The sequence below is a fragment of the Etheostoma cragini genome, chromosome 17 (assembly GCF_013103735.1).
Source record: "Etheostoma cragini isolate CJK2018 chromosome 17, CSU_Ecrag_1.0, whole genome shotgun sequence".
Classification (NCBI taxonomy): domain Eukaryota; kingdom Metazoa; phylum Chordata; class Actinopteri; order Perciformes; family Percidae; genus Etheostoma; species Etheostoma cragini.
In genome coordinates this window covers 9,321,765-9,344,106 of record NC_048423.1, presented here as the reverse complement: position 1 = coordinate 9,344,106, position 22,342 = coordinate 9,321,765, and the positions used below count along the sequence as shown (strand labels likewise).

Below are 22,342 nucleotides of genomic sequence, written 5' to 3'. Positions count from 1 at the left end.
GTACGGACAACTTTTTCTTTCTTTAACTGTCTATGACGGTAACCAGTTGTTGTGGAAACCAGTAGGGGTATCACACCGATAATAATCAAGGTAAAAAAAGAGTTGGAGAATTGAATTGAAGACTCGATTTACTGTTGGATGTTTAAGAACGGACTGAGGAGGTTAACGTTGCATGTAATCATCATGACTCAGCAGAAATAGTCATCATGACTTTGCATAAATAACGTAACAGCAGAGACGAAGAAATGTTGAGTGGGATCTCAAACATCTGGCAGCATGTAAAGTTTAGTTTAATAACTTAGGTATTAATGCAAAGCGATGCATTCAGTGGAAAAGAGAGACATAGACACATAAACCTGTGATATTTAACGTTACGTGACAGATTTAAGAAAATGACAAAGAACAACCGTAGTAAAAGAAAGAGAATGCTAATCGTAGTTAAGCTTCCTAGCAAGTCAGTCAGTAATCGCTGTCTGTCTTACCTTTGGCGAAACACTTTTCAGTAGACATGTTGAAAATTGTGGTGAATAAAGATCAGTGTGAAAACGGACTTTGCACGGACGGAGAAGGTTTGTGGATGACCGAGAAGACAGGTAGAATTATTTAATGTGTATCACACTTCCGGTGTAGGCGTGTCAGATATGTATCAACCAATAGCATGGAAAGGAGGGGAGGGGGTTCCTAGGAGTTTTTTTGTTGCCAGGGATACGCAACTACAAGCTCAGTACTCGCCCTTTCGTTTGTCGGGTGTATTGGTGGGGGGAAAAAAGTTTAAGTGGACTGTATGTAATTTTATTCTTATCTCAAAATGGATGAAATTGGAAGTTTAGAAGTCAGGTATGTCGCTGCTACAAATTCACTTTAGTACAATTAACTAGCTAAACCGTTAATGTACCGTTTTATTCATAGCATAACGCTACATGGTTACGTATTTGGACGGGTCACTGAAGGTGTAACGCTATATGCTAACCTCTTATCCATGATGCCTCAGATACTACATTAGAGAAATAATACACCCATGCATGATAGGTACACACTGTGGCTAGCTAACATTTTGCTGTTTTACTCCCTTCAGGTGGGTACAAGGTTTTACAAACAAGAGTATCGAGTTTGTCGACAATAAAACAGTATGCTACACATGTGGGTCTCATATCTGTTTCCTCAACCTGGAGACAACAAAGCGAAGTGTGCTTCAGAGTCCTGGCAGAGGCATTGGTGTATTGACAGCCAATGGCAACAACAAGACTTTTGCTTTCTCCGAGGAAAAGCTATCCCCATCTATATTTGTGTACAATTTCCCTGAGCTTCAATTGAATAATGAACTAAAAGGTAATATACTTTTAGTAGATGCTGTTTTATATAGATGATTTCAATATAATTATCTTTCTAGATGTATTTGAGCTTTTGGTGTTTGTTTGTATGCATCACTCCTACATTTATTTTCCCTCACACAAATCCTAATTAGATAATTATTTTTCCAGGAACAGCACAACTGGACTACACATCGCTGACATTAAGTGATGGTGGTCCTTATTTAGGCTGTTGCTCCTCTCTTCCAGACCACACCATAACAGTGTGGTAAGCCATTGAGAGCCGAAAAGTACTTTATACTGTGTACTTCATATGTTCCGTTTATGTTATGTTTATTTAGGCTGAGCAGCTATGTTACTGTAATCATGACTGTGTGATGCAGGAACTGGGAAAATGCTGAGCCAATTTGTACTCAACCACAAGCTGGGCAGAATGTCATTTCTTTGGTCTTCAACCCTCTGAATTGGCTCCAGCTCTGTGCTTTGGGCACTACATCCCTCACTGTCTGGGCTATTGAGAAGAGTGCCAGCTTTCATGTCCTGAAACCAAGGTAAAGCTGACCTTTCTGTAAAAGCAAGTTGTTTAAATCTAAATTGATGTATGGTCATTACACTTTCTGTGCCTTTTTGTGCATGAAATTTAACTGATAAATTATACATAAAAACCTTAAATAACCTGCATATATCCTTTACAGTTTGAAAGCACCGACTCCCATGCCAGACTGAACAACATATGCAGCACCTAGATACACAAGATACCTAGAATGCAGTGTTAAACAATAATATCTACGTGTATGTCATGTTTGTTGCATTGCAGTGTGATAGAGCTTCCAGCAACTGATGGTTCCTTTGTTGAGACATTGGTGCCCACCTCTCATACTGTCAGGGACAAACTGCCTTATTTTGGTCTTGAGATGCCTCCATCAGCCATCTCAGGACTCAAGGGAGACAAGGCAGAAAGCATTTTGGTATTGTCCCACTGCCATTTATACACTAATATGACAAAACAAGTACACTTTCACCAATTAATATGTTTGTTTTGGTGATACAGCTGTGATTTAAATCTATGAATATCTTTTTCAGGCACACAAACAAAGACAAAATGTAAACTGTTACACACTCCACTTGTGTTTACACAGACTAAACTCTGCACCAAAGCCAGACTAACTCCTACTGCCATCTGCTGGACAGCCACATCAGAGCTATATGTGGGCTGTGCTGAAGGCTTCCTGCTACTTGTTGACCCAGAGAGCCTCTCTGTCTCTGTCCTCTTCAACCCAACAAGTAAACAAATACACACATTGGGATGGAGTAGATATTTAAAAGCCATTGGGATACATTTTGATATTGCCTAATTTTATTTGGCAATAGAAAAGACATTTTTACATCTGATTTGTGTTCCACTTTTGTTCAGCTGTTGATGCCATCCCTGTACTCAGACAGAGCAACTTTCAAGGCTTAACCCTTTACAAGAATGGATTGATTGTTGTAGGAAAGGTACAAGCCCAGGCATCCTTTAACATCTTCTAGCTCACTGAGTATGACACATTTAAATATAATACTTTAACTCTTCTGCCCATCGGTGTTCTGATTTGCAAATTTAGCCATCACAAATTCCCAATTATTCCAATTTAAAAGTACTTTAAAATGCATATGTTTTACAGGAGAGTGCGGTGCACTGTCTGCAAATCAAAGCGTCTCAGATTGACGTCACACAAACATGGCAATTAGAAAGACCTGTCACAACTGTGATGTACTCCCCTGACTATGAAACGTTACTTTTATCTTCTAATACAGTAAGTACTTATGCACCACTGTGTTATTGTTTATGAAGCCACCCGTTATTCCATCAAATAATAACATGTTACTGTACTTGAGAGAAAAGGTATGTTAAAAATGAAATCTGAGAACAAAACCATTTTTTTGTTTTTTAGGGGCAGATCTATATGTTGAACCCGACCCAGTCAGACAAAATTGTGAAGGTCCTGGATGTTCTCAGCGGCAACTTTGTGGCAGCAGCTTTGTCACTCATTGACAAGGACATTTGTGTGGTAAAACATTTGTGTTGCTCAAGAATGACAGTGTCTCATGATGGTATGTGTAATTTAGGTCACTGTCTCTTAAGCAAGAATTGATGTTTGTGTTTTTGCTGGTCGCAGTCAGTGAGAGATTCTGGAGAACTGCAGCTGTGGTCCCCAGATGGCATTTGCGTTGGTTCCCTGTCTCTTCAAGCTGAGGTCAGATTCACAACATATGAATATTTTGAACATGTCAGTAGTGTCATAGTAGCCTAATGCATCTGTTCTGTAAGCATGTGAAAATTAAAGAGAACATTTATTATAATAGTAAATTTAAAGCCTTTTATCTGTGTTTCTAGTTGACAAGTCTGGCCTGCTGTCCTATTGCAAAATATGCAGCTGTTGGAACAGCTTCAGGAAATGTCCTCTTTATTGACCTGAACAAGCAGCAGCAGCCTCGCCTGGTGCACCAGGTTCATCTCTACCAAACACCTGTGGATCACCTACTGTAAGTATCCTCCATCCCTGTGAAGCCACAGAGTTTCAGTTTAACACTGCACCTGTGACAGTAGTATGTCATCACTCATTAATGAATTAGAGGCATGAGTTATCTCTCCCCATAAACCCAGAGATGACAACACTGCTCTTCCACTTTTGGAAAATAAAAAAAGGTCTTTACAGGCTTTCTTATTTTGTGTGTGTGTGTGTGTTTGTTTGTGTGTGTGTGTTTGTGTGTGTGTGCGTGCGTGTGCGCGTGTTTTGTGTTGTGTGTGTACAGATTTGATCAAGAGGGGCACTACCTTCTCACCGGTGCCGCAGATTCCCATATATATTTTCTAGATGCAAAGCCATCAAAGATGTTTTCAGTCATAGGATACACAGGTAGGTTCTCATTTTCATTCATTATTTAGGCATTGGAGTCACTTAGAAATGTCCATTCCACTCCATTATAGACACCAGCTGAGATCAGTTGCATTTTTTTTTTAACCAAAGGAGCAGTTTCCAGATTACATTATGTGCTTACATAAATGCACAATGGTTCTCCAGTGTTTTCTCAGTTAGCTTTTTAAAATGGTATCAGATTAGTAAACAGAATGTGCCTTTGGAACATTGAATGAATGGTTTCAGATCATGGGCAATGTAGATGTTTCATTAAAGATCAGGCACTTCTTTCTACAGTCGAGAACCCCTTTTTTTCTGTAATGGAAATTTCTAAGTGACCGGTAGTGTTTGTGTGGATGTGTGTGTGTGTGTGTATACTGTATATGTGTTTTAATGATAAATTGTCCTTTTACTCTAACACCTATTAAAGATGGAGCAAGATCAAGCTCACCTGCATCCTTTTTTCATTTGATTTTCCTTGCCAGTTGTTCCTGGACCCATTTTGTCCCTTTCCACTCAGTGCATCAGGGACTGTGAGCAGGTGAAAGTTCTTGCGGTGTGCACTGGACACAAGGGCAAACGTCACGATGGTAGCCTGCTCACAGTTCTCTCTCTGCCTGCGAGGGACCTTCCAGGTACAGCACTGATGGAGTAGATTCATTCCCTACTTATTCTCAAGATTATTTTGTTCATTTAAGGGTGTTTTGCATATTGGTCAGAAGTTGTTTGTTAAATCAGCCCTAGTTGAACATCATAAAGTGCTCTGGTACAGAGGGGAGAGAGCTATTAATAATAGACCTGTTTCGGTCCAGTGGGGTCAGTGTCAAAGATGCAAGATGAGGACCTAATGTGCAACACATTATTGCTAGAATTATCTGGTGATATTAACCAGTAGTTATAAGGGTCCACCTTTAATAATTTAATATGACATGAAAAATATTATAATATCATAAATAATAATTCTATAATACTTTAATATGATATGAATAAGAATACTATAATGATATAATATAAATAGTAATTTGATATAATATAAATAATACTATAATATAATATAAATAATAATACGATATGATAAAAATTATAATACTGATACTTAGTTTTCAGTTTATGGTGCAAAAGTCTTTATAGCATATGTCTTTGTGTTGTAGGGTGTATTTCTGTTGTAGTGTGTGTATTTGTGTTGTGTGTACATGGGTTGTAGTGTGTATTTGTATTGCAGGGTGTGTATTTGTGTTATAGTTTTTGTATTTGTGTTGCACGGTGTGAAGTTGTGTTGTAGAGTATGTGTATTTGTGTTGTAGTGTGTATTAGCTGTATCAGTCATTTGCCTGGAGCCTAAGGCGTGGTGACGTTGGCTGGAGTGTGTGCACTAGTGGCCAATTTATATATATTAACTACTAGTACTAACAACCAAGCTTTTTTCCAGTTAATACCAGGAATTAAAGATCCCCAGTAGAATTTTCCTCTAGGATATATTCTTTTTTCTAAAATGAAAGCTCTGACGAATATGTTTATCACATTTCTTATCTAGCACACTAACCCCATTGTTGTGTATTTGTCATGCTACAGAGACTGTGTAGTTACAGTTACGTTAGGTACGGCTACGTTCATTACGTACGCTCCAGGCAAATTACTGATACAGCTAACACACACTACAACACAACTACACAATCTACAACACAAATACAAACCCTGCAACGCAAATAAACACTACAGCGCATAAACACACTCTACAACACAACTACACAACCTGCAACACAAATACACACTACAACCCATATATACACAACAAAAATACATACACTACAACAGAAATACACCCTACAACACAAAGACATATGCTATAAAGACATTTGCACCATAAACTGAAAACTAAGTATCAGTATTATCATTTTTATCATATCATATTATTATGTATATTATATTATTATATTATTATTTATATCATATCAAATTATTATTTATATTATATTATTATAGTATTATTATTCATATCATATTAAACTATTATAGAACTTTTATTTATGATATTATAATATTTTTCATATCATATTAAATTATTAAAGGTGGACCCTTATAACTAAAAAAAATTAGACAAAGGCTATGGAGGTCCAGTGCAGACATTGGAGGAGTGATGTTGGAACATTAAACAAAAGATAAGAATTTATCAACCTCCAGCTAATGTATCATCTACTGTAGTTGAAGAGAGGTTTACAAGGGGATTGATGACATCAAACCAGATTCAAGTAGTGTGCTGGTAGAGAGAAATTAATAGTTACAAAATCTTTCAGCAGTAAATTATGGAGTTGCAGTTTACTAGACTTCCACTTGCCTTCTGTTCTTCTTTCTGTTTTAAGGCTGGGAGAATGCTCTGAAAGTGGACTGGAAAACCAAAACCAGATACATTAGCATAACCAATTAATAGTACTCAACTGGACATTTTTATAAACTGTTTTGATATGTTGTTACTAACACTGTTAAAAAGAGATAAGACAACTGAGTGTTTTACAACGATGCACCCACTTGTTATATAGCCTGTAAACTATGTTGACAAAGACAGACAGGCATTCAGGGGAAAGTGCAAACATTAGTTATAGGTGTGGCCACAGATGAGAGCTGTGCCACACACAGGTTAAACAAGTTAAAAAATAAAAAAACATACCTGTTGTTTTAAGGTTTCAACAGTGTTTACAGATCATTTCTATATGTGGTGTATTTTCTATACATACATACTTAAGCTGATACAGCACTTCTGTGCCAAGACCAACTATTACTATTATTATAGATGTGTAGATACATGCTCTCTGTAGTATTTGTCTCAATGGAAAGGTGTTGTTTTAACTAAACACAAAAAGCAAGCCTGACTGTTTACAATTATTTATTTAATTTCAATTTGATGATGTGCCTCTACTGATCTACAGATTGTGTAGACCTACATGGTTGTCTGTCTACACACATCCTCAAAGTGTCTACATACAAAGTGGATCATCCACTTAAATCCTGTGTTCTGGGAGTCAGCGAGGTCTTTGCTTTCTGCCACAAGAAGAAAACTCTTCTGCGATTTCAACTTCCCCAGGTTTACCGCTGCCTAATGTCACAGATTATTATGATCCTTATTCTTATTCTTATCCACCTTAAATATCATTGATACAATTTTACCGACTGTCTGCCCAGGACACCGACGGTCTTTCCAGTCATCAGGTGGTCCAGCTCAAACCAGAGCAGGAAGTGAGGGGTCACCCTCTGGGCCCTGCCTCTCCACTTTTGTCTCCTCATCAGTTATGGCTGGCTTCTGTGGGCGGAGATGGCCTCCTTTGCATCCGAGAAACTGCTTCCATGGTAGTAGCTAATTTTATTTGGTTTTTATTTATTTAACATTTAAATCGTGTTTTCATGTCTATAGTGTGTATTATGATGCTGTTGCTACTTGCACAGGAGCGTTACATTGAACTGCAATGTCATTCATGCCGTCTGGGAGGAGTACGGAGCGTGTCCTTCTCTGCAGACAGCCAGACACTCTTCACTGCTGGCTTAAGAGATGGCTCCCTTGTGTGTACTGATCTCAGGTAAAACAGCAAGCAGTCGGTCATGCTTACATAAAGCACAGCTGTAAACATTAGAGGGGGCTGTTGCTTGCAGTGATGCCACTCTTATGCAGTTGGATATGTGCACATTAAACAGTATATTTTACTCTCTTAGTGTTGGCCTTGAGGGACAAAAGTAAATAAATACAAGGGATGTGGTGGGTCAAGGGGATCGTGGCCCAAATCTGCAGGAAAACAAAGCTCCAATATATTTCACAGAACAATCTCCCCCACAACAACAGATCACATTCCACGTGTGGCTCCTCTCCTTGATCATGCAGGCTTTTATTTTTCCTTAACCCTTCATGCTGCGGGAATTGTGATAACATTTTTTTCATCTATTGTTGGTTCACTATCCATTGGCTCCTTAAATTGTTGATAGTACAGTAATTTAAAGGACAGGTCTGGTGATCTTTATTTTGTTATTGTCATCAAACCCCATTAAAAGACCAAAACTCACAAGGAAAAGTATTGTCTGTGTAGCCAAAGCCTTATAATGTATGGCAACATGTGTCTTCATTATGATCAACACAGGCACTGTCATTTAATTTGAGTAAATCCCATATACACGCTCCTTCTGCCATAAATACTCACTACTGCACCGAATTAAGAGCAGAAAAGGATCATGAATTAATGCACTATTACCCTTGTTTAAGTAACATTTGTAAATATATATATATATATATATATAAATAAATAAATATATATATATATATATATATATATATATATATATATATATATATATATATATATTTGAAGTGCCCAACAGTTTTATGCAATCATTTTAAAACCTTTTTTTAATGAAACTATATATTTCTCACCAGTTTAAAATATATTTATGTCTTCAGTAGGAACAAATGGGCTCGGTGCTGAATGCTGCAGACGGGGTCAGGGAAGTCCGAAATTATAGAGAGACACACTAACTGCTGCTACTTTAGTCTTTTGATGGGATTTATTGAAGATAGTAAAAATCTAGATTATCGTCAGCCTTATTAGTTAAAGTTCTTCTTCTCTTACGCTTATCATTCATTGTTAAATTACAAATACAAAATGGCTACTTGTTGCAAAATGGTATTTTCATATTAAGGCAGAAAGAAAAAAAGAACTCTACAGTTCATTTTGTTTCCTTTTAAAGACAGAGAGATAGGGACAGGATAGGGGGTGAGAGCATGTTTTTTTTTTTTAATGGTTATTTTTAAATGTATTCGGATGTATGGATTAACTGGCCATCATCAATCCTCCACAACAAATATCTTCATATATCTAACTTCTTTTGTGTATATCTTGTGTTTTTCATGACTCAATACAGAATTAAAGGTGTGAAGTCTGGTAAGGTAAATGAAGCCAACAAGTACAGTCAGTCTGTGGATCATTTCTTTAAGAACATATTCAATGCCGAGAATCCCGTCCTCATTGCCTTGCCTGAGTGGCGCCAAGGATCTCCTGCTGGCACAGAAAAAACAGAGGAAAATGAGGTAAATTATATTCTGTTCTGTTTTATCAGTGAATTGGTATTACCTAATAGTGTACATAATGTTTCTGTGTTGCTTTTGGAACTCCAAACAGTATTAATACTGCTATTGCAGAAAATATACTCATGCTAAAACTAATACAGTCTAGTACAAAGGCCCATGCAATAACTTTTACCATCATGAAAGTTTTACTGTTCAGTTATACTGATGTAATTTATGATATTTATTATTAAATCAATGCCTCTCTAAAACAGTTTCAACAAAAGCATTGTATTGCAGACTTAGAATAATGATACAATATTCCAGCTGTACTGTACAGCAGATTATGGAGGTGTTGTAGGTCTTAAAAGTATGAGGCATCCCAGTAAATTTGAAGAAACAATTTGTTTCTGAGCTGTTTTTAGTGATACACAGATCAGCACTTTGTGGTCTTGAGGCACCGTGGTATACATCTGGTATGAATATTACCCAATTTGATAGATAATAAATGCTTATTTATTGCTTATGCAAAGGCCTTGTTCATTACTAAACTAGCATAACATTTTAGTAATGTGTGAAAGTGAATGCTTTTCTCATGCTTATTTTTTGCTTATTTCTTATATGTGTTGTTAACAATCTGTAGGTCAGTGGTGAAGAGGAGACTGTGGATGTGACAGAGCAGGATGACAATTATAACAGCCTGCTGTGTGTTCCACTTTCACACCCCACCTGGCTGGAAAGAAGGAGAGAGGCAGTAAGTGACTTTTTATGCTGTAATAGTTGCGGTGGTGGCATAAGATGTGGAATATGGTATAGATAGATAGATAGATAGATAGATAGACTATGTTTAGATAATTCTCCTGTGTTTCTATGTTGCTGGTGGAGGATTTTGAAATTGTCCATTACACCGTCGTGTGATATCTTGCTGTGTTGCTTTTGGCATTAAGTTTCTCTATGATACAGCTTGATTTATAGTCACGGATTTATAGAGTTAAGAGTCAACAAAATAGAAAGTGGTAAAGCGCTATACAGCTGATAAGCAGTTGTAAACAAATGTTTAGTACTTTGTTACCTGACAGTGCTTGATAACAATAAATTAATACTGAAGGTGTGGCAGTCTTTGAATTGTAGGATTTACACCTCAGCAACATTCACACATATGGGAAATGGGCAGAGAAACTTTCCAGCCTGCTTTTATGCTACAACATGCTACTTATCTGAATCACGTGTTCTTCAAGGACTTCAGGTTTAATCAAGCAGCCTCATGTTGAGTGATGGAAGGTGGGATGGTGTTGGAATTTTTTTCATAAAGTGTCTGACTTTCATACAAATGATTCAATCTGTGTGTTTTGAACAGGTTATAAAAGAAGAGAATGAGCAATATTTGGAGACAAAGAAATACCTGAGGAAAACCGTCAAAGAGTTACGTGACACTGTAAGTGAGTTTTAATAAATAATAAGTAAACAATGACACCTCATGACAAACTAGAATAACATTACAAAGGGCATGTAAGCATGTAAACAGTGCATGTTTGGTAAGTGCTTTTTTAATTCAATACAATTCAAGACGTATCCCTGTAATTATACGCAGCAGCTCATTAGCCAGGGCAACACATACACAAACAGTAAATGAAAGAAAAAAAACAAAAATGTTTTATCATAAACCTAAAACACTCATAATCCTAAGAATAAAAACTTTATGTGCAAGTTATACAACAACACTGAATTTTTAAGTCATTCAATTGTATCTTCTTTTACCCTTTAATTTACAGTTGTATTGTTTTCTAGCACAAAAAATACAATAAGTCCATCATGAAAAATCCATATTAGTTCAACGAGCAAATTACATTTGTAGTAATGTTTTAACAGTCTAGCTAAGGTAGTTCTAAAAAGGTCGGTGCACAATTACAAAACAGTTCACAGAGTGGTGTTAAAATGTTCACAAAAAGTTTGTCTAACAAAAAATATATATCTAAATCATCTTTTGTGTATTGTCAGATCCAGGAAATGATGCGTGAAAATGAGACCCTCCCAGATATCGAGCGTCTTGAACAACAGAAGTTCAACCTAGATGTTGAGGAACAGAGGAGATTGGAGGACATGGTGCAGCAGGAAGTTTCTCGGGTAACGCACAATCACGAACCCACTGAAATTTTAATTTCGCTTTGAGGTTGTGATGGAAGTGTTTTTTAACGCAGTAACATTGTAGGTGCAAAATGAAGTGGAATGGGAGATTTTAGCAAAATGTTACCTTCGTGATGTCCTAAAAAGAGAATTCTGGGATTCTATGAAGGTCAAAGGCAAGGCCGTCAAGGTAAGATTGCTTAGCAACTGGCACAGACAAGTGATATTTTCTTAATTATCACAGTATGTCATCATCTGTACTAAGAAATCTAAATCACTTCTGGCTGCTTACCACAGGCCTTTCACTCAGAACATGAGGTGAAGAACTACCCTCTGAAAGAGCGGACGGAGAAAGAGATGGAGGACCTTCGCAGGGTTCAGAATATGAGGACGTTTGAAATAGCTGCTTGCACCGTAAGCAAAACTGCTCCATAGGCCTGAGCATTCTGTGGTTAAGATTCTTGTTGATGCGGAAATGAGAAGCAAATGGGTTGAGTTTGAATGGATTACAAATAGATGCTATGGCTGTTTATTAGGTAAAACAGAAAGGCAGCATGCAAACCTATTCTAAAGCTGTGATAGTGAAACCTCTTCAATATGTGGGTTTTCACTCTCTGGAAATACATTTCACTCTCTGGAAATACATTTTATGGCCAAACCATTCAAGTCAAAACAGGGTTACAGCTGGAAAATAATTTGGTGCTTTGAATCACAGTCCTACAGCTGACCTTTCACTGGTGTAAGTTATTGAAATGCTTGAACACGTGCCAGTCCACCAGTGTTGAAACTCTTCTAGATTTATGGCCTAAACATAGTTGTTAGGATAGCTCCCTTCACTGCAATATTCCTTACATTTTATAATCTTAGGGCCACAGATTCAGTCCTCAACATTTAATTCAGCCCAACAAGTATTTCTTCCTACCTTTCAACTGCAGAGCAGCCTAAAGAAAAGTTCCAACACAACCAGTGCAAAGAAGGAAGAGGAGAGGGAGGAAGGCCACAAGGCAGACACTGCTGCTTTAACGGGAAGTTTCTCTGCTCAGTTAGGATATTCAAATCCTTGGATCTACGATCAGTTCAGCCTGCAAACCACAGAACAGAGGATCGCTCAGACAATTCTGCTACAGGTGGGAACCTGTTCCAAAAACTGTTGGATCTCAGCAGAAATGTGATAATGATGCTTTTATGTTATATAATACTTTGCCATAACAGTACCCAAAACTCACTCTTAAAAATCACTACTATAGAAAGTGAACTAAAGACAAAAAATAAGTTATTCATAAGAACTAACTGACTCAGTCATACATGGTTATTGTCATCACGATCATGAAAACTATTTTGTTCTTTGCCGAATTTCACTCAACTCCAAATGCAGGATGTGATTTATCGCATCAAGACAGCTTTCAACACTGACTTTGAGGCCGTGCACAGACAGAAGGTGCAGGAGCTGAACCGTGTGAGGGACAGGAACAGACACATCAGGAAGATCTTGCTGGAGCTGGACATGAGCGAGGACCTGTGGGAGCCCAGCCTGACCGTCAGCGAGCAGCCAGAGAAGCTGCTCACTGTGGACGACTCTGAGGTTCCTACCGCATTTCAAACATCTCAACAGTTTACAAAGTTCACATCCACAAACAAAGAATACTTTGTGGTCTGTTGTTTACTGAAATGTGAAATAGTATGTGGTCATCATCATCTGAGATGCTTTTTCACAGTTTACCAAAGAGAAATGCACCTTTGTCCCACTCTAGATAAAAGCAGAAAAGTACCTCACCCCAGAACAGAAAAAGGAGGAAGAGAGGAAGAAGTTGGAGGAGCAAAAACGTGCAGCTGCCAAAGTATGCTGCCATAATAAATGTGTTTTTGTTTTGCAACTCTTGTTTGTTGCTAATTACACATTCTTGAACTATTTCCATAATGGAAAACTGCATTTGATTATTATTGACAACAGTAAAAGTACATTAAACTTAAAAAAGTACTTTATCAAAAATAAAAAATAAACATATTAATATGGTAAGTCTATGTGATTATACAGCAAGTAATGAATACAAGTAGGTGAGTTCTGTCATAGTAGTAATTGATCTTTCTATTGCAGGGTGATAATGTCCGAGACAGGGCTCTTGATGACATGATGGATGGAGTGCTTGAAGTGAAAAAAGAGGACATTTTGAGAATGGTAGGTTTTTATATTCAGTATATATATTTAGTCATATGCTTGTTTGTTCAATTAACTTAAAGACAATTTGAAATACACGTTTTTTTAAGGCCCTGCAAAGATTAGTCGATTAAGCATTTTGTCAATTGACAGAAAATCTGCATCTTTTTTAATAATCGAGTAATTTATTTAGTCATTTTTCAGGCCAAAACATTCTCTGTTTTTAACTTCTCCAATGGGAAGATTTGATGATTTTCTTTACATTTGACAGTAAAGTGAATATCTTTTGGTGTTGGACTGTTAAGAAAACAAGACATTTCCTCTCCTTGGGCTGTTGACTAGACAGTGCATTTTATAAATCTTATTGGTATTAAACAAAGTCTATTGACCTAATTGTTAGTTGCAACCTTGATGTAAATTGTATTATTATAAGATGCTATGTTATTATGTATTTTTTTACACTATTTTTTATACTGAATTGTCTGAGAGAGAAAGAGCAGAATGAAACCCTTCCCTGACTCCAGCAGTCATTTCTTGTGACGTGAACAAAACACTACGGCTCACTGCAGCCAAAATTCAAAACTTGATACTCATACAAGATCGTATTAGGCAAATTATGTCTTAGGGTTTTCTTTTTTAACATTTTTTCTAGGAAGTGTCAGTTCAAATCAAATGCATGAAGTGCAAATAGTTTCTATTGATTTGACTCCACAGGAAATACCTCCGCCTGAGTTTGTTTTGACCAAACCTGACATTCACTGGAGTGAAGAGGAGAAAAAAGTTTATAAAGAGTATGAAAAGAAAACCAATGACCTGAGTGAGGAGAAGGAGAAATACAAAAAGGTATTACATGAGACAGATTCATAATACAGTTTTCAGAAATATAATTAGCATTGTATCAGTGACTAATCAATATAGATCATCTGTGAACTCTTTAATTCCAGTCAATGGAAACTGAAATTAAAAAACTACAGGCGTCCACCAGGGAAGCAACCGAAAGGTTTGATGAAACTTTGACAAAGCTGTTTGAGAAGAAAGTGAAATGTGAAATGGCAATTTATCAGGTGAGCCAACACACACACACACACACACACACACATATACAAACACACACACACACGCAGTTCATGTATGTGACACATGGTCTAATAACACAGACGCAAACTGCGTCCCATTACTTTTGTTTCCTCTTTCTCATTTTCCTCACACACACTCTCTGCTCTCATTGTGGTTTCTTCCTTGAGATAATTATGAAATATGATATCTTGTGTATGTGACACCTTAAAAAATTCCTGTTTAATGTTGTTTTTGATGTTTTTTACAGGAAGAACTCAAGATTACTTATCTTGTATATACAGTCCTCATAGAAGACGAGATGAGATGTCGAGAGCTGGAGCTCAAGCTCAAACTTGAAAAAACCTTGGCATACAAGGTCAGAAAACTGCACAGTAATGCTAATGGAATTTATGACATGCATTAGTTTCTGTTATTTGTGAGACACCTGAGTGAATGGTAGTGATGTTCTTCCAAGTTCTAATATATTTAAATTTCCCTATCACTCAGGCATGTTTTGCAAGAGTTTACCTGTGCGGCACACCCATTTAAAGACTGCCGGTCATTAGTTCCCAGACATTCTGTTCTCATCTTATTGACCTGTATTTCAGGATGAAATTGGGGAGGAGGTGAAGAGACACGAAGAAGAAGTAGAATTGTTTCACGAGACCTATGACAGCATTGTAGCTGAGGACAAAGTAAGCCAGCTGGTAAAATACTAAAATAATGTTGACTGTAAGTGATGGTGCAAATACATAGTATCTATCCCCCTCTCCCAAGGTTCTTGACAAAGAATTCAGGAAAGAGTTCTTTGATGTACCAAGCCACATGGTTGATCAACTATATAAGTTATTCAAGCGTAGACCCAGGTTTGTAATACTTACCTTGATATCAATATCAACATTCTAAGTTGTGAATTAGCTGCACAGTTGCTGGACACTGCATTTTACTGTATGCCTCAGGGTTCAAAAGATGAGGACCCAGACCGACAACAACTCCAACCCGTTTAAAGACCAGCGTTTGTGCGGATCTCTGGCTCCTGATGCACTCGGCAAAATACTGAAGGCCATGGAGGAGCTGGATGCACCGGAGAATATACCAGAAGGCTTGAACCCATCAATCTGGGAGAGGTTTTGTCTTGTCCGCAGAACAAAAGTAGAGAGTGAGAAAAAGGTAAAATCAGGACATGGATAGGTTTTGGGCCATCGTTGACTGAAGAAATTCTTAGAGGACTAACACTCATTTGTTTTTTTCAACTAATCGAATAGTGAATTTAAGTGGCAGATCTGTAAAAGAAGTTTCTTAGAATAAAGTCAATCAGCATTAAAAACAGGGAAATCTTGGAGGGGCTTCGCTAGAAAGGTTAAAGATCGAAATGCAGACAAACATCCTTTCCATACCATAAGTATGGAATTAGTAAAACATTTTATAGTCTGGTTACAAGCTTCAATCTTTGAAACTACAAATTAATCTCATCAATTTCATATTTAGAAAACTTAACATTATGATTTTATGGCTTGAATGTAATTGTCCCTTCACTGACATTTCCCTTGCAGGTAAAAGTAAAAGCTTTGACCCTTGCTGAGATGCATGCGTTCCTTCAGACGACGAGAGATGAGGATAACGCAGCACAACAGGAAATTAAAAATCTCTCAGACGGACTTGAAAGGTTTGACTGTGATGTCGTCATTCCTTCTGATTATAAGCAATTGTGTTTAAATTCATAAAACATTTTTATTTGTCACACATTAGGGATGACTGAGAGAATGGCAATCAAGCCACAAGTCTTAAAATTTAGAATTTGTGTCATTATTACAATAGTAAAAGGTGATATATTAACAAAAGTAAAAATTATATATGTATATCATTTTTAAAAAAAAATATCACCTTACAAATAATATTTATCTATGAAAGAATGATCCTCTAGTGGTTTTTGATGCACTCTTCCCTTCCAGGCTGCATAAGGACAAGAACCGTTTCCTGACGGATATCATGGTCCAGGTCCTGCTCAAACAGGGCCAGGTGGAGATGTCTACCACAGACCTGACGGCTGACTACACCGACGCTGTTCTTCACCACAGGAGTGTGGTGGAGGACCTCAACAGAACCATCAGGGTCAGCCTATATCACCAGACACACAGACACTGCAAAACGAGGACGTATATTATTCTGCTGTTGCTATATACAATACACAGGGGGTCATAATTGCATGTACACATTCAAGTGGTGGTCATATACATTGCTTATGAATGTGTCTGTTAAATAATTTTTATCTATATGATCAGACACTTGGAGAGCAGAAGATAGCTTCCATGGTGGAGTGCAAAGACTTCCGGAAGGGCATCATCCAGCTGCAGTGGGAGCACAGGATGATGGGGATGCAGATCAAGGACCTCAACAACAAGGCGAGGGACATCCAGATGTTACGACTCTCTGAGGAGCAACAAGATGTGAGTTTAATTTCACATCAAACTACTTTTTTAAAGTTTTTCTCAGGGACCTGGGTATCTTTTATTTGCAATCAAATACCGCCATGGCCTGAATAAGGAAAGAAGCACTGAATAACACTTTCCGAGGACTAATGCTGCTGGTTAGTGAATAGATATTACCTCGTCCATAATTCATGGTAATATGACAAAAGCTTTCAAAAAGTTTGCATCTGCTTGAAATGGCAATGAAGTATTTGCACTCATGGTGTTAGCATTTCTGGGAAAACCTCAGTCGTTGACATCAAGGCAGGTATTTGGGTTTTGGCAGCATCAGATGTTTTGCGAGCAGAAAATTGTTACCATCCCTGAGTACAGATGGAAGATCTTTTGTTATCACAGACACACCCTGTTCATGCAAGCTCCCCACACTAATTTTTCTTCTTCTTTTTTGCACCCTTAAAAATTGTTGTTGAATAGGTAGAGACTGGTTTAATATATTGTGCGAAATTATGCTTTCTTTATTCTTCTTTCTCAACATACACCGGGGCAGCAGCAGCTCAGTCTGTGAGGACTTAGCTTAGGGACCAGAGGGTAGCTTATACAAGTCCTCGACAAACCAGGAATGGAGTGTGGACTGGCAGCTGGAGATATGCCAGTTCACCTCCTGGGCCCTGCCAACATGCCCTTAGGCAAGGCACCAAACCCCTAACTGCTTGGGTCGCTGTCCTACAGCAACCAACCGGAGGAAAAAAATAACAGAATGAAAAATCCAAGGGGAGGAATAAAAAAAAGTAGAGTATCTACTCCACCATGTTTATAAAATGATTAAAAATTCTTGGAAAACAGAAAAGCTTCTCTGATTCACTGAGCTACTGTCAATCTAAGGTGTGAACAAGCAGTTTCATAAAAAACAGACCACAAAGCTGGACAGGAAGATGCTCTGCTATTAGTATTATTATTAAACAAGTTGTTGCACGAGTTAGTTATATAAGAAATAAGGTGGTGGTTAAGCAATAAAAACATTCATAAAGATTAAATGAGTCATCCATAATTTTAATTTCAGAAAGTTGATGAGCATGGCACACACAAAACATGTTTCCAGGCCTGAATGCCCGTTTCCTCCAGCAAAGGGTTCAGGTAGCTCCGCTGTGGCGAGCCATGCAGCTTCCTGTCATTGTTTAGGCCCCCGTCATTGTTTAGGCCCCCGTCATTGTTTAGGCCCCCGTCATTGTTTAGGCCCCCGAAACCTTGAGAGGAAAAACACTTTGGAAATAAAACAAAAAATCCATCCTGAGCGATCTTGAACATTTTATGACGAAGCAGTCGTGCCACAACTGTTGTCAAATAAGGAAGACACATTAAAGAAAACCCTGTTGACACATTATGTTGCTGCTCCTTCTGTTTTTCATCCCCCCATAAAAGTCAGTAATCCCTGTTTCTTTCCAGTACCTCAACAAGACAGATAGAGACAGTCGTGTGTCCAAGCAAGTTTCCATTCTGGAGAAAACTATAGCTTTCCAGGAAAAGGTAACAGAAACGTAATGTCATTGATTGGCTTTGTCTTGTGTACTCTCCATTTGTGACTGTTAAATTATAAATATTATGTTCTACTTTTAGACTCATCTACAGAATGTGCAGCATCGCATTAAAAAGATCGAACAGCTCAACAGGCAGGCAGCAATCAAAGCTGAGAAGAACGCAATCGTAGAAGAGCAGCTACCTAATATGCAGGTGACTGTGGCAGAGAGGAGACACATCTATAAAGCAATAGGTAATTAAACAATCATTTCAGCTCATTGAAAAAGGGAGCCTCTTCTGACTGATAATTTGACTTTATTGGTGTTTAGCTTCAGAGGAAAACCAAGCAGCTAAAACTGAAGAGCACTACCGGGAAATCGTTCAGAGGAAGAACTTGGAGGACTTTGCCAAACAGCTGGCGGAGGATCTGGCTTTCCTCTGGGCCGAAGTTGACCGTCTGAGGATGAAAAACTTTCCTTCACTTGATCAGCTGAAACACAACTGAGAAAAGGCTTCTCCTCAGCAGAGGAGACACTTTTATTTACACTTTTCTCAGTAAGTTTACTTAACATGACATTTAGAACGTAAGCTGTGAGTAACAATGGTGTCACAGCAAAATAAATAAAACAATTAGTTAACTCAGGGTATTTGTAACGTGATTGTTTTTAAAGCATATATTTATTAGGTAGTGAAGTCCTCCTCTGTGCGGTCAAAGTGCAGAATGCCATCATCCAGACCAAAGAGGTCAATAAGACCTGACAGGCTGGCCTTCCCCCCGTCTACAGGGACATCTGACTGGAGCTCGTACAGGGCAGCCTGGGCACAACTCCTCCACTTGTCAACCAAGGTTTGGAGCTGCGCTAAATTATTCTAGGGAAAGAGACAGGGAATGGTCATATCAAGATGACTACTTTCAGTCAAGTAAAGTGAATTGAATCCCATCATGTTTATGCTTGGAGCAACCCGGAGAATTTAAAAGATAGCAGATACCTTGCTCCTGTACATTTTAACCATCTTGAGTCTTCGCAAAGTCTCCATCTTGTCTTTGACCTCCTTCCTCAGTTGGTCTCGCTGTAGTGCCAAGTCTTTGGAAGGAGGATATGACGGTTCGGGAAGGGGTCCAGAAAGCCATTCACTCCCTGATCTGTCTTCATTTCGTTTTACATCGACATTGGGCACGATCGGTGGAGGGTTATTAACTGTCTCCCGGGAATCTGCTGAAACTTGTTGGCCATCGTCCTCCTCATCAACACAGAGGCGTTTGGCCACAGATAAGGGCGAGGTGAAGGAGCGCCTTGTTCTCTTCAGCCTCTCCTTCAGTGAGGAACTCAGCTTCTGATTATTCTGCGGAGATGACAGCGAATCAGTGGCAGGGCACAGTGGGGTGATAGCAGGTGCTAGACTGTGTTTAACCAATTTGGAAATAACGTTTAAAAACGTTGACGTGATAGCGAGCTAACATTAACGTTACCTGACTGACGTCAGTTAACATGCAAGCAAGTGTAACTTAAACCTACCTTTTCCTCTTTATGGTCACAGGGGCTGGACTCCACTGAATTACAAGGTGAAGAATAGACGGATTTTAATTTGGCTGCTTTAGGAGTGGTCTCCATCGGTAAACCTCTTTGCTGTGGATAACGTAACGTTACAGGCAGGTTAGGGACACTGGGTCAACGTTAGCCAAACGAGTATGATCTAACTTAGTCACATAGTTTATTATAAACCAACTCGTAACAACAAAAGTAACCCGAATACTCAACCAAACGTATTGATGAATTATTTTGCAATAACTAGTTGGCAACCAACAGGTTTTTAACAAAACGCGAACTAAGATGCAAATCTGTGAGCACGATGTGAGGTTTTTTTTGTTTTCCTTGTTTTTGCGCTGAAGAAAACCTCCAGAGTCAGCGATTGGACACATTTTCATGACGCATTACCGAAAATGATCTTGGGAACTGTAGTTGTTTCCTGCAAGATAGGTTGCTTACAGCTATAACCATGGATGTATTAAGAGTGGTTACAGCACAAACTGCAACTTTATAACCTTATATTTCCATGTAATCCATACCTAAAACGCAAAAAGAAACCATAAAGCTCCACCATCTCTCTTTTCTTGTTTTGGTAAAGTTATTAGTCAGTAGTGCTTGTGATGGAGCAGGCAACATTTTTTTCAGGATTTTTTTTTTAACCCAAACTTCAAATTATAATAATAATATTATACTCATAACAGTGACAATTATAATGTTGTAAATTAAAATAAGAATTAACATAAAAATTTCATAGAGAAAGTAGTGGGACTATTGTATGGGATTGTTCTGGTGGGATTGAAAGGTGATGCACTGATCCGACTGGACTGCTCCACAAAATAAAGTGCTCAGAAGAAGTAAAATTAAAAGTTATTTTATGTAGGCTTGTGGACAGATTCAGTTCCAAGCAGTGTTACTTGGTAATCCCTACTTGGGTTGACTCATATTGTGATTCAGCTCTTCTCATCAGTTGATTCATCTCTATTAAAAGATTTATTTAAAACTCCTACAGACGGACCTGTTGATCGTTGTTGAAGATTGTTTTGCGACTTATCCCAATATCCTACATTTTTTGTCTTTTTCTGTAGCCGTGAGGAGAAAGGTGTGAGTTAAAACACTGTCCTGCCTAGACTTGAGTCAGGCTGATATTACACACCCCAGGGAATTTTGATTTAGCATTTTACATGGATGAATCTTGCAGGGCTGGGGTTAAATATAATTACAGTTTGTGAGTCAGAAGACTGCTTTCTCTGCTTCTTTTTTAGCTTTTGAATACATGACATGAAATATTGTGCTTGCTCCTCTGCACTGTAACTGTAGCAACGGTGTGGGTTTATAGAATCTAGAGACTATGTGAGACACTGAGTGATGATGCCAGCTCTTTCATCAAATGCAGGTTTGTATGCTGAGCACTCATAATTAAAGCCACATGTTATTTTTGAGCAGGCTGTTTATTCCTCATAAGATGCACATATGGATCAGCAGGAAGATGTTATTGCCCCCTTTACATCTAATATGGGTTTCTCCTGTAGTTGAGGAACATATTGTGAGATCTGGAATCCATTGGCTAGTTGAGAAAACGTGAATGTTCACATTGGTGTCAATTCATTTTGATTAGTTGAAGGGGTATTTTGTTTTAAGGGTTATTAGGTTATTTTTTATTTCCTGTTGATACTCTGCTACATTATCTGCTTTGTCTGTGTTGGAAATTGCCCTTTCATGTGGTGCCAATGTGTTGGAGAAATTATTCTTGTTCTCTTAAAGATTACAGAGTCAATGGTGTGATGAATCAAATCTCTACCTCCTGCAGCATGAAGAAGAGACCTGAACTCTCTCCAGACTTCTAGTGAACCTTGCCTTATATATCGTCAGTACCTTAGCCTTCGCTTAAACAATGGTCCTTTAAAATAAGGTAAGTTAAGATAAATCTTTGCTTTCCCTGTGTGGAGATTCAGGTGTCGTAACAGCAACAGGAGTACAAATCAAACACAGTTGAAGGACAGGTAAGAATAAGAGCCATGAACATAGCAAAATAAGTAAAAAACAAAAAAATGAATAAAAAGGAGATAACATGAATACTACAGTAATAAAAAAATAAATACTGAGCGGAGTTAATGAACTATAGTCCAATAAGTGTACAATAAGTAATAAGAACATTTATCTGTCACTATACTTAAATGGATTTATATATGAAGTCTATTAGCCTTTAAAATAATAGTGAGTACAGTTTCAATAAAATATACAGGGGAAATAGTGATATACAAATTAAATATGTGTACAGAGATT

At 37.9% G+C, this 22,342-nt stretch overlaps 3 protein-coding genes across 5 annotated transcripts in view; 1 reads left to right on the top strand and 2 right to left on the bottom strand.

Annotated features, from left to right (window-relative positions):
* Positions 1 to 654, bottom strand: part of LOC117960610 (glutathione S-transferase omega-1-like) — a 3,066-nt gene extending 2,412 nt beyond the window's left edge. The window contains exon 1 of the mRNA XM_034898601.1: positions 483 to 654. Within this exon, the coding sequence (XP_034754492.1) occupies positions 483 to 510 (28 nt within the window). The 5' untranslated portion in view covers positions 511 to 654. The remainder of the gene's footprint in view (positions 1 to 482) is intronic.
* Positions 655 to 691: 37 nt separating this feature from the next.
* Positions 692 to 19,107, top strand: cfap43 (cilia and flagella associated protein 43). 3 transcript variants are annotated; one of them, XM_034898637.1, is made up of 38 exons: positions 705 to 837; positions 1,076 to 1,329; positions 1,482 to 1,578; positions 1,694 to 1,861; positions 2,128 to 2,278; positions 2,450 to 2,594; positions 2,725 to 2,807; positions 2,975 to 3,106; positions 3,245 to 3,361; positions 3,470 to 3,547; positions 3,688 to 3,836; positions 4,107 to 4,210; positions 4,696 to 4,845; positions 7,135 to 7,289; positions 7,388 to 7,552; positions 7,649 to 7,779; positions 9,110 to 9,275; positions 9,895 to 10,005; positions 10,609 to 10,686; positions 11,250 to 11,375; positions 11,461 to 11,565; positions 11,673 to 11,789; positions 12,311 to 12,502; positions 12,751 to 12,957; positions 13,127 to 13,213; positions 13,471 to 13,551; positions 14,245 to 14,373; positions 14,475 to 14,594; positions 14,855 to 14,962; positions 15,195 to 15,281; positions 15,364 to 15,452; positions 15,546 to 15,756; positions 16,140 to 16,252; positions 16,539 to 16,698; positions 16,869 to 17,033; positions 18,459 to 18,539; positions 18,630 to 18,783; positions 18,860 to 19,107. In XM_034898637.1, exons 1-38 carry the CDS (start codon positions 809 to 811, stop codon positions 19,033 to 19,035), a joined length of 4,971 nt encoding a protein of 1,656 aa, XP_034754528.1. In that variant the 5' UTR covers positions 705 to 808; the 3' UTR covers positions 19,036 to 19,107. The 3 variants fall into 3 exon arrangements, with proteins under 3 accessions (XP_034754529.1, XP_034754528.1, XP_034754526.1); XM_034898635.1 differs by having other exon boundaries at positions 12,308 to 12,502; XM_034898638.1 differs by lacking the exon at positions 1,076 to 1,329 and having other exon boundaries at positions 692 to 837; positions 1,560 to 1,578; positions 12,308 to 12,502.
* sfr1 (SWI5-dependent homologous recombination repair protein 1) lies at positions 18,829 to 20,446 on the bottom strand. The gene is made up of 3 exons (XM_034898639.1): positions 20,048 to 20,446; positions 19,521 to 19,874; positions 18,829 to 19,400 (listed from the first exon to the last, which is right to left on the bottom strand). Exons 1-3 carry the CDS (start codon positions 20,141 to 20,143, stop codon positions 19,212 to 19,214), a joined length of 639 nt encoding a protein of 212 aa, XP_034754530.1. The 5' UTR covers positions 20,144 to 20,446; the 3' UTR covers positions 18,829 to 19,211.
* Positions 20,447 to 22,342: the final 1,896 nt, after the last annotated feature.